This window comes from Charadrius vociferus, unplaced genomic scaffold, assembly GCF_000708025.1.
Source record: "Charadrius vociferus isolate BGI_N301 unplaced genomic scaffold, ASM70802v2 scaffold51, whole genome shotgun sequence".
Taxonomy (NCBI): domain Eukaryota; kingdom Metazoa; phylum Chordata; class Aves; order Charadriiformes; family Charadriidae; genus Charadrius; species Charadrius vociferus.
The window spans coordinates 694,507-711,203 of NW_009646939.1; the positions used below are offsets into that span (position 1 = coordinate 694,507).

General features: G+C 40.8%; 1 protein-coding gene across 1 annotated transcript in view; it reads right to left on the reverse strand.

The window, feature by feature from the left end:
• The window catches only part of COL15A1 (collagen, type XV, alpha 1), a 109,993-nt gene that overhangs the window by 71,863 nt on the left and 21,433 nt on the right, over window positions 1-16,697 (reverse strand). Inside the window, exons 5-9 of the mRNA XM_009895011.1 lie at window positions 14,537-14,665; window positions 11,158-11,220; window positions 5,502-5,579; window positions 3,348-3,410; window positions 469-594 (exon numbers count right to left, since the gene is read on the reverse strand). Of these exons, the coding sequence (XP_009893313.1) occupies window positions 469-594; window positions 3,348-3,410; window positions 5,502-5,579; window positions 11,158-11,220; window positions 14,537-14,665 (459 nt within the window). The remainder of the gene's footprint in view (window positions 1-468; window positions 595-3,347; window positions 3,411-5,501; window positions 5,580-11,157; window positions 11,221-14,536; window positions 14,666-16,697) is intronic.

Below are 16,697 nucleotides of genomic sequence, written 5' to 3' on the forward strand. Positions count from 1 at the left end.
ATTTCACACGTCCACAGGAATAAGTATTTCTATGTAGCTGTAGAAAAAGAAGGAAGACAGTTCCTGAAAGAGGAAAATTCAATTTATGTTAAAAAATCTCTGCAGATTACGTAAGTGATTTGGAAAACTTCATCGTCCTGAAAACACCACAGGAAGAATAATCCTTAGCTTTATTCAGTATTAGTAAAAACATCCTTCTATAAAAAAATACTTCTTATTTATTCTGGTACAGATTCACCAGTGTCTGTCTGCCAAATGTACATCCTGCTGTGGTGTAACGTGCTTTGGTTAACTAGACATTTATTTTGTTGTTCTTTTTTTTTTCTTGTAAAAAATGTGCATAAGATCCAAATTCTTCAGTTAAAAATATTCCACAATATTATTAAGAATAATACAGACTGTAAGTCTTAGAACTTAGTGTTGTAGGACAGTAACAACATTAATGTTTGTGCACAAAAGAGTACTCACTTCAGGGCCTGGTTCACCAGAAGCTCCATCTTCCCCTGGTGACCCCGGAGGTCCTACACCTGAATTGGGTGCTGGCTTTCCTGGAAGACCAGGTAGTCCTGGAGGGCCTGGTGGCCCAGGAAGACCCTGGATAAATCAGCAGAATTGTTAGAAATGGCCCTAGCCAGGTACATTTGTATACGCACGGAACAGAAAAAGCTCACACAGACTGTTCAGGCTCATAAAACTCTCAGCTTGGGTTACCATCCCCCTTCTGCTTCCTTTAGAACCAATTTTAGTTTCACAGATACACTCCTTACATAGGGTCACACTGACCTCCTCCATCCTCGCCCTCTGAATTGTGTCAGCTCATGGCACGCAACAGCAAGCAGGAAATTAAAACCCAAAAAATTCTGTATCAGCTCTCTGTAGCCCAGTAAAGACCTTAGAGATATTCCAATGATGAACCTAATGTTAAGAAATTTAACCATAATGAAATCAAGTAATCACTGAACAGAGGGAAGTGGTTAGTTTTTTCTCTACTCATTGCAAAGGTTTTCTCCATGGTGTTGCTGGAGCTCTGAGAATTTGTACTCATCGTCAAGACCTGACTGTCTTAGTGCTACAGCTCAGTGCTATAAAAATGGCCTCTGCTCCAAAGATCTATCCTGCGTGGACATGAGCAGATCTATTTAAATTGAGTAAAATGATTGAAATATGTTACTTGCGGAGAAATAGTACATTTGCAAATATTCTCTCTCATGTGCAAGTCCATCCTTGTTATTGATTGCATTATCAGGCAAACATGGACAGTTTGAAATTTTGGAGCATGCCACTGTAAGGCAAGAACTCTTTAATTCTGACTTAGGGTCATCTACAGGGTTCTGTTAGGAAGATGGTCATCTTGGATTTTCAGTACAGTCAACAGAACCTTCTGTGGGGAGCTATGCCAAGCACTCACCTGTCTCGTTAACATCATAGGGCATCTAAAGAGTCTATCTTAGGGGCACCTAAACTAGGCAAGATAACTAATTTTAATTGGCACATGCCAATTCCCTCCTGAAGAACCTTGCGAATAAGGTATTCCGCACTTTGGAGGAAAAAAGAAACAGAAGAGAAGTCTTGAAGAAGAAATGAGTCTGAGAGAATAGAAAATATCAGCAGATGTGTTGCAAAACAGAGGCCTCAGAATGCTATAGGACTCTGGAGTTCATAGGAGACAGGCATCCCAGGAGATCATTCCTCAGAGAGCTGCAGTATTATTGATGAAACAGCTTCTAATTGAAGAATGGAAATGCTCCATCCCAAAGACTGCATCAAAGATTATCTCTCATTCCATCTAGATGGACCAAGCAGTCTCTTCATCTTCAGCCACTTGACTTCTCATTTTCCTAACATTTGTTCTTAACTGTAATGTATCACCTGATTCGTTATATATCTGACTGGTTCTGCAGAATGAAAACCGCATTATTTTCAACTATAATACCTATTTTAAAGATTTGCTACTTGGATTTTCAACAGGAACATGGTAAAAGGAGATCTGGCTGATTGTCTAGAGACAATGGGTGAAGAAGTGGCTCAAGAAAAAAAGAAAACACAAAATAATTCCAGATCTGGCAGCAAGTTCTATTTAATTGATGTTATTTTTCCCATACATGGCACATTGTTATGTGCAGGATGTATAGGAAAGATAGCCTCTCCTCTGAAAAAAATAGTCCAGCAAAAAATAAATAGAAAAACATCCCCACTCCAAATGTTTCCTTTGCCACTCAACAACTCAGAAGCAGAGCAAGACAAACAAGCCAGACATCCCATTTTTAATCCAGAGCCATGCTCATCTGAGTACTGTCTCAAAATATATCAAGTCTCTGTGAAGGGAAAGCACAAGACCAATGCACCAATTCAGTCTCTAAAACAAAGCTTGCTTGAGGCTGTTGACACATAACGCTAAGAGTGACAGACTAAGCTAAAATGTTAAACCAATACTCATTATCCCACTTGTTCTGCTCTGTTCCTGCAGCCTGCTGCTCCCGAGCACAGCTGAAAGCTCACGAGTCAGCTGCATTTCACAGCACAGCCTATTGAATCGAACTGAAATTGATGCTGACTTTCCTGAATATTATGTCTGCAAAATTAAGTAGTTTAGTAGATTCAGAAGCCATATAAGCTCTTTCTGAAGCTGAGACAGACACCTCCAGGAGAAGGATGAGGTGAACATCTAAGACAGCAACCGCTTTGACTATCCCAAGTTTAACCAATGGCCAAGTGTGAGTTAATAGCTCAAGACTCAGGTTTACCTGGCATGAATACAGAAGTCTGGTCTCCCATGTTACACAGCCCAGAGAATGTCAGGAACACATGCATCAAAGTGTTATTAACTTTCACTAAGCCAAAGCATCCCTGTCTCCTAGCCAGGCATGATACGACAGTGTTACAATTATTCACAAAGGCAAAGATATGGGGAAGTTCAAAAGACCATCAAAATGGATCAACAGTAGAAGTTGCAGTGTAAAGTATTTCATATAGACACACTTATTTTTTAGAGAAGGTACTCCAAATTAAAAAAAAAACACCAAACAAACCACAAAGAATAGTATCATTCCCATCTCTTTCATCTCTACTGTCTTCTCAGAATCAGATTAAAAGCATTTTGTCATTTTAAAAAGTCCTCTTGCCGTTACTTCTTTGTTGTCCTCTTTCTTTCTCACACTTCTTCTTCACTCACATACACTAAGGCCTTTTTTAGATCTTGAAATGAAACCCCCAGTGTTCCCTCCAAAGCATTTCTGGGTGCAGTGAATTAAACTTGTACAAAATTTGCATTGTGAAATTGTACCACTGTCAATGAAAATGGACCTTCTACGGTCTTTAATGAGAAATAAGTATCATTATATACTCACCCTTAAAATCTCAGTCTCTCTGTCAATATGTCCAGAACCCGATTCTTCAGGTTCCAGTCTATTCTGAAATCAGGAGAATTCCATTTTAAAATATTGTTTCTAAAGATGACAAATGAAAGTATCGCTTGCCAGTTACTGCAAATACAGTTATTGTCAATATCCTTGCAGCAGACTGTCACTGGTGAAATCAATTGTAATACAACAAAAAAAATTAAGTCATGTTATTGGTGTTTCATAGCATCTATTTTGTAGACACTCAGCTCTATATCTATGTGCAGATGCTCTATGAGTACAGTGATAACAACCTGGCAGGACACGCATACTGTGCGATTGTTTAAGTGAACTGAAGATGAAGCAATATCTCAGACAAATTTTAACTTTGGAAAGATACCTGTCAACATTAAGAATATCCTAAAATGCATACCTAAATACTAGCCACTGTGTCCAAGAATACGCCTCTTAGTTAAAAAGCCAAATTCTGAGATTCCTACAACTGGAATCCAAAGAGACATTATATAAAGGGAAATTAATATACTAAGACATTTTCAAATATATTTTGTTAGAAAAACAGTTTGGTTTTAGTATTGTAATCTATTTTACTCATCTATAAGACAATTTAATAGATTCAAGCTTCTTCACTTCAAACCATCTTCCTATGAACCTACAGTGCAAATTACAGTCAGTATACATATTGTCAAAGAATCTTTTTAAGCCTCTAAAGAAAAAAAAAGTATTTTTGTGGAAAGTTTGCCATGATTTTTCTGCATATTATATATAGCAAAGGCAAATGAAGTACACTTATCCAGTTTTTTTTTTTTTTAAATTATAGAACTTGCTATGAAAATTTTATAGAACTCATAATTTTAAAAATTAAAAGTAATAAACCAAGATATGCAACAAACAAACTTGGCAGTTGAAATATGACTTTTTTACATGTGTGAGTTCCACTATATTTAAAATGAAATAATGTCAACTTGTATAAAAGTAAATTAAGTACAGATTCCCATTGCAAGTCCTTGAGGAGTTTCATAGCTATGTGTGATTTGTAAACTACAGCCCAAAGTACGCAAAAAACTAGTACCTGAATCAGTTACAATGGTACCAAAGGTAATGTTTCAAAAGCCCAGGAACCAGGGATGCATTCCCTGGCTGCACTGAGACTTCTTTCACTTCACTGCAGAGTAAAAGGCCTTGAAACTTGCTATGACAGACAACAAGAAAGTAAAGACGATGCAGGACCTGGTGCTCACTGCTACATTTAGAGACATGACCTTTGGGTGAGAAATGCTGTTGGACTGGACCACCTTGTCCTAGTGATCTGGAGCTGCCTTGCTGGTCTTTTGAAGTCAGCATCAATGGAGGCTAAATAGTGCAGTCCTTCATGACCCCGTTACTCTATTTTTATGCTACAGAAACAGACTGGTATAATTTAGCACACCCTAGATCAGGGGAGCATATAATCCATTTTGGTCACTGGAATATGTTGCAAACTATCTTGTTAAATACTCACAATACTCAGTGATAGTTTTGTTTAAAAGTCCACCACAGGACTTCCACTGGCGTCAGTGGTGAGTTGTATCTATGTGTAAAATCAGCTCCCACACCTTGAACTGAAAATTCAGGCCAGAATCCTTCTTCAGCTGCATACACATGTATCCTCATGAAAACAGTGGGAAAGGTCCCATTACAGAAGAGAGATGTGTCTGAAACATATTCTTTAACATTGCCTGAGTACTGAGTATTCAAAATATGAACACTTGTCACCACTCTGGTATGTGTTACAGTATTTAATGACAGCAAACGTAAGTGACTGTCAAATCATTTCTGTGTTCAGTAGGGGAAGAAATGAATAATTCAGGTTTAGAATGCCTTTTTGAGGAAATTTTTGTCTCTTGTTCTCCCATATATTATTGCTTTTGCACAGGAGACTACACACATCGACTGGCTTTTTAAAATGTGAATACTGGGTGTTTATGTGGATTACAGTACTCGCACACTTTCGCCAGACACTTATTTGCATTTCTGCATGAGTGTTTTAGAAAACATGATTATTTCTGTGGCAGTCAGTCTACTTCCTCAGAGAAAACCTCCTATTTAGTTCTGTATTCCTGTATGGCAAGCCAAGCTCATTGACAGAGAACCCCCAATACTCACAAATCCTCTGGAAGGAGCAGATGGTCCTGCAGGTCCTGGTGGTCCAGGGGGTCCTGGCAATCCCTCACCAGGATCACCCTAAAAACCAGGAATGAAGATAAATCAGCAAGGATTTCATCATATAAACTCAGAAGAGGATTTTTCAGCACTAGCTGCAATATGTGGATTTCTAGTCACACGAAACAACAGAAGTGTCTGCTTAGATGCTATGACCAGAGCTGAACTTTGTTAATTTCCAAGACAAGCTCTCAAGAAACATGATCTCTGCAATGGCAAAGGAAGAAAGGACTTTTCCCTTTCTGACTTGCGCAATGAATTTGCAAATGTACAAGCAGCATTAACAGTGTTAGACAGTATTTATTTCTTGTCAGAATAATGTTTTACTGTGCATCTTGCATTTTTAGGGTACATTATATGCCCCCCCCTCCCCCCCCAATAAATGAACAAGTAGGAAGTGTGGTCACACCATGCTACTCAATAAGTAAATTTCTTCATTTTATTGCTACCATCTGTAATGCTTTTTCCAATACCACCATGTCATGATTATTCTTCTATGTGTTGACCTTTATCTACTGCCAACACAATGAAAGGCCCTGTTCAGAACTGTGTCATTTTGTCTCATAATTACTAACATGTCATCTTCTTTGACTTTCTTACATCATCTCTGACATTTTGTTGAGGTTAGCTTGAACTGTTTCTGCTTAAGATATTTATGACTTACTAAATTTTCTGCTCGACTCCAGTATTTTTCAATCAAGAGTTGAGGTTCTGCTTCAACTTTTTTGATTTTAAGTTGGAAGTCTTTTATAATGTATCTTTTCATTCTCAATTGTCTATGTGCCCTTTTCTGGAGAATTCACTAAGCAGGATTTGGTCTTTGTGTTTCAAAACCTTTTGGGAGAAGGATGTGCCTCTGCTTCTCCTAAAACGGCACCAATAGGATCATAAATAACTGGCAGACCAAAACATTATGATTGCTTAATATGCACGCTCTTTTCATCAAATGAAAATGCTCATTTAATTTCATTTTTTGAAGTCTTGTATAACTCTAAAAGTGATTGATGCCATTTGCTTTTTACCTGATACATCTGACAGAGGGAATGACAGGAGAAAATATAGTGCTGTCCTCTCCCTCCCTGGCTGTCTTACATTTCTTGCCTTTGGCATTCAATAACCACAGTTCACGATCCTAAGGACTTCCTCAATGTGCATTTTGGACATTCTTCCTATATCACAGAATCACAGAATGGTCAGGGCTGGAAGGGGATCAGAAATCATCCAGTCCAACCCCCCTGCCAAAGCAGGTTCAGCTAGAGCAGGTTGGACAGGAATGCATCCAAGTGGGTTTTGAATGTCTCCAGAGAAGAAGGCTCCACAATGCCTCTGGGCAGCCTGTTCCAGTGCTCTGTTACCCTCAGAATAAAGGAGTTTTTCCTCATGTTGAGACGGAATTTCTTTTGTTCCAGTTTGTGCCCATTGCCCCTTGTCCTGTTGCTGCGCACCACTGAAAAGAGTCCGGCCCCATCCTCTTGAAGCTTTAGATATTTATAAGCGTAGATAAGATCCCCTCTCAGTCTTCTCTTCCCCAGACTAAGCAGACCCAGGTCTCTCAGCCTTTTCTCCTAAGACAGTGGGTACTGAGTTTGCCTAAATGCTCTCTAACCTGATCCTCCTCAATCAAGGGAGCTCTGCTCTTCTTCTCTGGCTCCATTTCCCAAGGGACTCTTGCTTGTGCAAAACAGCCTGTGCTTGGAAGGTCCCCATGGTTTTTCGCCTTCCTCTGCAGCACTGAGCATGATGCAATCCTCCTCAACCAAGGGAAAGCCTTCCTTTCTCCAGGCTCTCTCTCTTACCTCCAGGGGTTCTTGGGGCCGGCCTTAGCAGTAAAGACTGAAGCAAAGGCGGCAATCAGTAACTCCACCTTCTCTGCATCCTCCATCACCAGGGCACCCACCTCATTCAGCAGCGGGCCCACATTTTCCCTGCTCTTCCTTTTTCTACTGATGTACTTTAAGAAGCCCTTCTTATTGTCCTTGACATCCCTTGCCATGTTTAATTCCAAGGGGGCCATAGCCTTCCTTGTTGCATCTCTGCATACTCTGATAATGCTCCTATGCTACTTCCAAGTGGCCAGACCCTTTTTGCACATTCTGTAAGCTTCCTTCTTCCATCTGAGTTTTTTCAGAAGCTCCTTGCTCATCCGTGCAGGTTTCCTGCCCCCTTTGCCTGATTACTTGCTCCTATGGATGCACCAATCTTGAGCTTGGAGGAAGTGGTGCTTAAATATTAATCAGCTCTCTTGCACTCCCCTTCCTTCTAGAGCCTTAGCCCATGGGATTCCTCCAAGCAGGTCTTTGAAGAGGTCAAAGTTAGCTCTCCTGAAGTCCAGTGTTGTAATTGTACTTTTTGCCCTGCTTCTTCCACTCAGGATTCTGAACTCCACCATCCCATGGTCACTGCAGCCAAGTGATGATCCTGGTTTCAGGACAGATGTACATTTAGAGGGGAAGAAAGAGTCGTGCAATTGCATATATCCCAGAGCTTCTCTCACCATTGGGTCTGAAAAGATCAGCCTTCCCCCTACCAATGCTTTCATGTAGCACAGATTCCTACCCATCCATCCTGACGCTGCAGAGCTGCAAGGCGTGACCTCCTTCCCACTGTGCACCAGGGGGACAGAAACCAGACTGGTTGCACTGAGCTTTCTTAAACGGGTAGAAGTCACAGAGACATAACTGACACTGTTAGCCAGCCTCTACTGATCTATGCTTTACCTTCTAACCTGACAATTTGTTATCTGCGCTTATGAGCATTTTATTTATGTTCTCTAACTTCATATATTCAGTCACATAGAGAGAAACACTGAATTTTACCTGCCCTTTGGTCACTTGTTCTTTATGCTTGAGAATTCATTAGATAAATATATTAATTCATTTTGTTGTTCCCTGTGGCTTTGTCAAATGGTTCCTATAGTGATACTTCTGTCATATTCACAGAAACATGTTTAATTAATTTGGGGCTATTTTCACTGTCTGCCAGCATGTTCATTTACAGATAGTCTTCATTCATTTTAACATATCCTTTGCGTTTTTTTCAGTGATTATTACATTAGTGCCTGTCAGTGGTTTTTGCTTGTTTTCTTCCACTTTGTGTGTACTGCAAGGGAGAAAAAAACCCCAGCTCTCACACTTGGATCACAGTCAGCCTAATTGTATGCATTGCCAAGGAGCACCTCATGGCTATATCTCTGCACTGACCAAGGACCACAGTGAAAAACTGAGAGCCAGCTCCCCACTCTCCACTGATCTCTAGCACCCCATTAATTCTCAGCTTTCCATTTTCAATTAGAAGAACCAGAAACAGGCAGGTGGATCCTGCTGCTGTTCCTCAAATTACTCAAATTTAAATCTTATTATGCTGAAAAAGTGCTGACTGTCTTTAGGGCCCATAACTGATTTGAATTTTTTGTGTGTGTGCACAGATCAATTCTTTAAGCTTTGCTCACCCTACCAACATAACAGGTCCTAGGAAATCACATTGATTGGGATAATGAAATAATTTTCTGGACAACTAATAATTTAAAAATTGTTCACATGTGTAAAAGAGGATCAGAGCAGTGTTTTCTTGTTTGCTTTGAAGGCATGGGTCCAGTTAAAGTAGAATGAAGCCCCCATAATCCATGGGGAAATAGTGAGTGACCTGCTTTAGCACCTAGACATATGCAAGTATATGGGACCAGATGGGATCGACCTGACGGTACTGAGGGAGCTGGCGGAAGTGCTTGCCAAACCACCCTCCATCATTTATTGGCAGTCCCGGCTAACCAGAGAGGTCCCAGTTGACTGGAGGTTGGCAAATGTGACGCCCATCCACAAGAAGGGCCGGAAGGAGGATCTGGGGAACTACAGGCCTGTCAATCTGACCTTGGTGCCTGGGAAGGTTGTGGAACAAATCATCCTAAGTGTCATTACGGGGCACATGCAGGACAACCAGGTGATCAGGCCCTGTCAGCATGGGTTCATGAAAGGCGGGTCCTGCTTAACAAACCAGACCTCCTTCTAGGACAAGGTGACCTGCTTAGTGGGTGAGGGATAAGCTGTGGATGTTGTTTACCTGGACAGCCTTTGACACGGTTTCCCACAGCCATGGCTGCTCATGGCTTGGATGGGTGTACTCTTTGCTGGGTAAAAAACTGCCTAGATGGCTATGCCCAAAGAGTGGTCTGGGATTCTGTGATTCATGCTGCAGGTTTTAGCGCCAATGGAGATGTAAGTAGCACCCTGTCAAAGTCCTCCACCAATACCACAGTCCTTAATCTGCAATTTACTTATTATTTTTTTTCCCTGCAGTCTAGACTCTTCTGGTTCCTGTTGCTAAACTCTGTCAGTGCAGTCCAGGGTTGGGGATAGGGTGAAGAGTGGGGAGGAATGGAGAGACAAAGTGGAGAGAGAATGAGACTCCTGGCTCAAGAATTCCATCAAACCACCCTTTGCTGATCTGCGACTGCTCAGAGGTTTCAGAAATGAAGCTTGAGGGACTCGAATTTGAGGGCCCCCACCCCCAACGAAACCTGTGAGACGTTGCTGGATCCAAGGGTGGTGATTTCTCTCTTTTTTCCTCTTCTTCTTTCCCTTTTCCTCTCTGAATATTTCCCTTCTGATGTACATATGTTGTAAAATTTGACTAGTTACATTGTGAAGTTAAATGTTACAGAATTGGAGTACTGCTTTAAGATTATGGCGGGTGATTTTCCCTTCCCCCCTCTCCCTCTGGGTTAATTGACTGGCACATCGGTCGTTTAGTGTCCTTTTGCCTTAATTTACTCCGAAGGGATCTCGAGCTTTACACGACCTCTCACACTTCCCAGGGTAGCCTGTCGATCAGGTCGTGACAGCTTCCTAACTGCCTTCGCTTCTCTTCAGCTTATGATAACTCTTTGCCCAACATATCTTTCCATTACAACTGTTTAGCTGGACAGAGGGATGGGGGGGTGCCGTGCAGTCTCATGACCTGATACCTGTACTGGAGACTAATTTTACCTATGAAATGATTCTGGAACCTTTCAAATTGCATCTGAATATATGAGCTTTATACGGGTTATGTTTGTGGATTTATGAAGCACGAATTGTTTTGGTAAACAGATGAAATGAATTATTAATTTGGCACTTGGAGTAAATGGCTGAAGGCCAATGTTGTGTACAACATGCTATAATGACAGATTAATCTCACTTTAGTTCAGAAGCTATACAAGTTTTTACTTCAGATGGTTTAGCTCTTATTTCAATGTTGTTCATTTCACAAGGGTAATATGATTATACTGCCTCTGTTAAATCACTTAGCCAGTGGAGTAAGGTGCACAGAGCAGTTATATATATATAACATCTGGCTTTTCCTTATTAAGTGTTAAATATATCTTCCTTAGCTCTTCTGTGAAAGCACAAATTTTTCTACTGCTGAGGTTTATTCATATTCTTGAAAAATCCTTACGATTCTGTTATGGCTGCCTTTCATGCAGATTCGTGGGTGAACAGCAGGATGTTTAAATTCTTCCTGTGATTCCCTATTACTATGTTTTTCTCTCAGAGTGTACCAAATTAACACCTGTCCAAGCGTAAATGGTATCTGATTGATTGTTGGTTATTAACAGGACACATACCTTTTCACCTTTTAGGCCTGCTTTTCCTTTCAGTCCTGGCAACCCCTGAAGTCCATTTTTACCCTAAAAGGAAATAATTTTTTTTAATTAGACATTATCTTTTACGCAGGTTACAGGCTGTAAACTTAGCAGCAGAGGCTGGACGTAAGGGTGCTAGATTCTCTTAGTTTGTGCAGTGGGAGGAGATATGGGACTTACACCTCTAGGCAGTTGGCAGTGCACAAAATGTGTGTCTCGCCACATCCACTCTGCCCACAACAAAGTGGCAGTGAAACCTGCTTGGGGGATAGGGATGGAAACACTTGGTGGGCTGCATTTGATAGGATGCCAACTGATGACACAGCAGTGATGACAAATATTTTGAAAACTATAATTTTACACTAGAACAAATAGTGACAGCTGTCTGAAAAGCCCTCTTCAAGTTTTCTGTCTCTTAGCCATTTACTTATCTAAGAGGTAAGAAAGTCTTAATTTATTCCAAAGTTGCTGGATACGCTTACAACAGGTAAATTCCAGGCTAGTATTCTGCCTCTACACTAACAACTTTCAAACTCTGAGAAAATGGATACTTGGAAGAAATCTACTTTTAGTTTCATACAGAAGTGATAGTCAACAGAGAATATTGAGATACATTTGTAACACACTGCTGCAAACGGCTGCCCTGAATGCACCAAATCATACCATTGGCATTAGCCTCTTCCCACCTTCTACTGAAATCCTTTTTGCCTTGATCCATCTGAATGTATTCCGTTCCTACCAAGTAGGATGCTTCCTGAGAACACACATCTGACGGAATATGTGGTACTACAAAGCATTTCACCCCATTTTCCACCCTAAACATCACCAGTCAAATTAATCCCAAATAACATTTCTATGTATGTTCATCTTATCTACAAGTAACGCGCACGTGCTCTTTCTAAGAAGGCTTGATCATTGGCTAGAAATAACTCCCTCCAGCCTTAAAGTCAGTGCTATTATAAAGTGGTGCTATTTATGAACTCAGTTAGGACACTGGAAAAAAATTCAGAAGGCAAATACATTCTGTTTTTCCCTAATGGCATTTTAGGAATCTGGACAGCTGTGATTATGGACTCTACTGCTCAAGTTTTAGGGCAGTACTAATTTTAAAGGTGGGTTATATAGACGACTTATGGAGAAAAATGTATCTGTAAGACTAAAAGGTTTTTTTCTCATCTTGTTATTTTTCCTGTAGAGTAACTGGTATCATGTTTATAGAAAAGTGGCAAACACATGGCCCATGTAAATATATAAACCTAGTGCATACTAATTTTATTGCTGAGTGAAGCCACATCAATCCAATAGTAAAGTTGCATAGGTATATGCAAGGCTGGAACCCAGGTGCACAAGGACAAAAGAGTATCTACAAAAAATGCAGGACAATAGTTCATTTCACAAGATATAGCCAAATGTTTATGATAGGAAATATATTTGTTTGGCAAGAGCTTGTTTACAAGGACAAAAAAAATTGCTTTTCAAGCATTTGAATTACATTTGAAGAATTTCCTATAAGACATTTCCCCATTATTTTGGTTTCATACAGTTTTCTTTGAAAATGTTCTGCTTGAAAGTAGTCAGACTTCTGTTAATACAGAAAATGTAAACCTCTCGTCCACAAACACCCTAATGACACATAAACTGAGTTTTGGCTAAAAATTTCAAAATCAGCTACATTTCTCTGAATACAGCAATGTATGCAGGCAGCACTCATGCAGGAGTTGAATAATTCATCCCATGGATGACTGCTGGATTATTTTTTTTTAGTATCTTAAAACATACCGGTTTAATTTGAGGTTCCCTTGCAGGGGGACAGGAACGGACAGGAAGCTCACAGCAGTGGCGCGTGGCAGTATACAATGAAGGAGCAGGCATGGTAATGACGACAGCCTCTGGGTGGGAAGGTCTTAGGGAAGGGAAAGATGCACAAAGTGGCAGCAACAGGTAACGAGTAACGAAAAGAAACCAGGTAGTAAAGCATCAACAGAGGGCAGATACACAACAGCAGCTGAGACACTCATGGAATAGGACAGCTAGGGGATTGTTATGGTGTGCGCTGCTGTGCAATACTTCACCCCGGAGTACGCATGCGCAATCTGTCAGCAGCTCATGGTGAACTGACCTATGGTCGGGAGTCACCTGCAGAAGGGAGGAAGGAACAATACAGGAATATGACAGCAAATGTGACAGAAGTGGGTAAAATAGAGGAATGCAGAGAAAGGAAAGCAGGAAGGGAGAAGCAGAAGGTGCAGTTGAATTACTGCACAAGAGTTGAGGGGTGAGAGGCACATCTGGAAAGTTAGTAACAGCTGAGGTTAGGAGTAGGCAACATGGCAGCATGTGCCTGTGAAGGGTCAATGAAGCACTTTGCTTTGCTCTGGAAGAGGTCTGAGTCTGAGTATGTCCTATTTTTTAAGTTCCTCTCTGCAAAAAGAAGCCAACCTCACCAGAGCTGGACTCCTTGTACAGCTGCTTATGGCATGCCATACCTCTTACTTTCTTTGCAACTGGGAAATCATAAATTTCTCTTAGAAACCTGGGTCCTTCTCTCTTGGGAACCTGAGGAATTCAACCAGAGCACCAGAGCTGGCTTCTAAAGAGAGGACACAGAGAAAGCACTTTGCTGCTTAATCTTCAGCGTAGCCGAGTCTCTGACAAAAAAATGTTGTGTTTTTTTTCTTCAGTTAAAAAAAAAAAGTATAAAAGAGTATTTATGGGTAACCCATTTTTACCAGTAATGCCCTAAAATAAAACATCTTTGTTAGATAGGTTAATAAAACATTGTAGCCAAGAAGCAACAAAAGAGAAAAGCAATTAACTACTGCTTGATGTGTCGTGCAGTGACAAAATAACAAACCAGAACTGTAACAAATACTATGTCACAGTGTGATCTGTTTTGTACCCCTGTTTAATTGGACATGTCTTGTGCTGGTGGTTCAGGCGGATATTAAATGTGAAACAGCCAGGTTACACAGAAGCCACTGAAGGAGGCATGTGATTTCTGAAGCCCAGCAGCTTAGAACGTGTCCAAGCAACAGCTGGGAAGGTGGTGCAGCACTGTAAAGGTTGCCCGAAGAGTTTGTGGAATTACTGGTCTAAGAACGTTAGTATGTTGGCACATCAGCTGTTTGCCTTGTGCTTTCTGATGATTGCCTCTCATCAGGCCCTTGTATAGCAATTGACACATGTGCAAAGCAGATATGACACTCCTGAGTTGACTTGGTGGGGCTAAACCCTATCTTGTAGAAGTATAACTGATGACTGTGTGTGAGGCTGTGGAGTTTCACCCTTTATGCATATGTGATGAATGACAATTACCCTTTCTAAAATACATGCATTCTTTCAATAGACAGAAAATACTCACAGGCTGAACATATTGTCCAAGTTTCCCTGGAGATCCAGGAGCTCCATGATCTTTTTTCTGCACATCTTCTACCCCTGGTTTTCCTGGAGATCCTGTGGGTCCATCCTCTCCTTCCTGACCTTTCTGGCCCTGTGTAATTAAAACATGAAATAGGAAAAATATGTTCCGCTACTTTTCCTGTACACCCCCCCCGGCCCAAACGCCTGCTTTGTTCAATGCAGTCAAAAACCTGTTGGGCACCATACATCGTTCAGCAAAGGCAGTTCATATTAGAGCTCATTCATGCAAGTACAAATAAATTGCTTACTGAGCTGGAAAAATGAGAACTGGTTACCTAGATGCAAATAACCATGATCTAATTTCATATCTGCACAAATCTGCGCAGTCTAAATCAATAATCTAGGTTTGAAAAAGACCACTTTCACAAACTCGGTCTGTCTGGGAGAAAATTGTGGAAGTTAAAAAGAGATGTTTAGGAATGCTTCAGCCAAATCGCCTGAGATCTACAACTCTAAAAAAAGAGGATTACATATCCAGTTTGGTTAAAAAGGAAAGTGACAGAAGATGAAATGAGGAAACTGATAGCAAAGAGTAAAAATGGTCAACAAGCAAAAGCAAAAAATTGCTAAGCATCAGTATTTGGTCAAGAGAGAGTAAGAATAACAAAAAGAATAATTTAAATACACCAGGAACAAAATAAACACTTTTAGTGGTGAAGCTTGGACACGAATACACAAATTAAAATCCACTATACAAGATGGAACACTTAAGTCATTTTCGTATCATATTTTGAAACAAGCACTATGATTCACTCACATCTTATAGCAGCAATGAAATATTTTGTGTTCCATTAGTAGCTAATGAAACCAGGAGGGATGTAACATAGTAACTATCCAAGCATTTTAAAGTTAGCAGTATGACAGCTTTCAGCAACAGAGCTGCTAGCTGATTTTTTAAAGATCTGTCTGGGTTTTGTCACTACAAATGCTCCCAAAGACTAGGGATTTTTTTCATCTGGTCTCATTTTTTTCCCATCTAGAAAAGTGTTAGAAGGGAACCTATTTAACTAAGCTGTGGGTAAGATCATAACCAGAGTGAGATAAAAAGACTGTTGATACAGGTTGTTTGAGTACTGAAGAAGCTAGCAAATGTTATGGCAGGACCCCCCTCAATCGTCTGCCAAAGGTCTTGGGAGTCTGGGGAGGTCCCTGCTAACTGGAAGGCAGCCGATACTATTCTGATCTGCCAAAGGGGTGTGAGGGAAGACCCAGAGACTACAGACCTGTTAGTCTAACCTCAGGTCCTGGAAAAATCATGGAGAAGATTATACTGAGTACTACTGAAATGCATTTAAAGACTAATGCAGTCATCAGGCACACTCAATATGGGTTCACAAAGGGAAAGGCCTATTTAACTAATTTGATATCCTCCTATGATAAGGTCTAGTGGATGAAGGGATGAAGGTGGTGGAGGTAGTTTTTCTGGTTTTAGTAAGGCTTTTGATACTGTCCCTCACAGCATCCTTCTAGACAAGTCGTCCAACTGTGGGATGAGCAGGCTCACTGTGCACTAGGTGAAGAACTGGCTGGATAGCAGGACTCAAAGGGTTGCAGTAAATGGGGCTACATCTGGCTGGGGACCAGTCACCAGCAGTACCCCTCAGGGTTCAATTCTATGGCCAGTTTACCAATGACCTGGATGCAGGAGTTGAAAGCACCGTTACCAAGTTTGCTGATGATACCAGACTGGGAGGTGCTGTTGACTTTCTTGAGAGACAAGAGTCCATGCAGAAGGATCTAGATAGATTGGAGCATTGAGCTATGATTAATGGGATGAAATTTAACAAGTCAAAATGCCAGATTCTGCACATACAAAGGAATAATGCAGGGCATAATTATTATGGGGATGAGTTGGGAGAGAGTGGCTTGAGAGCAGTTCTGCAGAAAGGGATCCAGACGTGCCGGTGACAGTAGGCAATATGAGTCGGCAGTGTGCCCTTGCAGCCCAGAGAGCAAACCAAATCATAGAATCATAGAATAGTTAGAGTTGGAAGGGACCTTAAAGATCATCTAGTTCCAATCCCTCTGCCACAGGCAGGGATGAGTAAGATCCAGTAAGACAGATAAGAGCTGTATTAGTGGAGTGGTAGTCTAGGGGACAG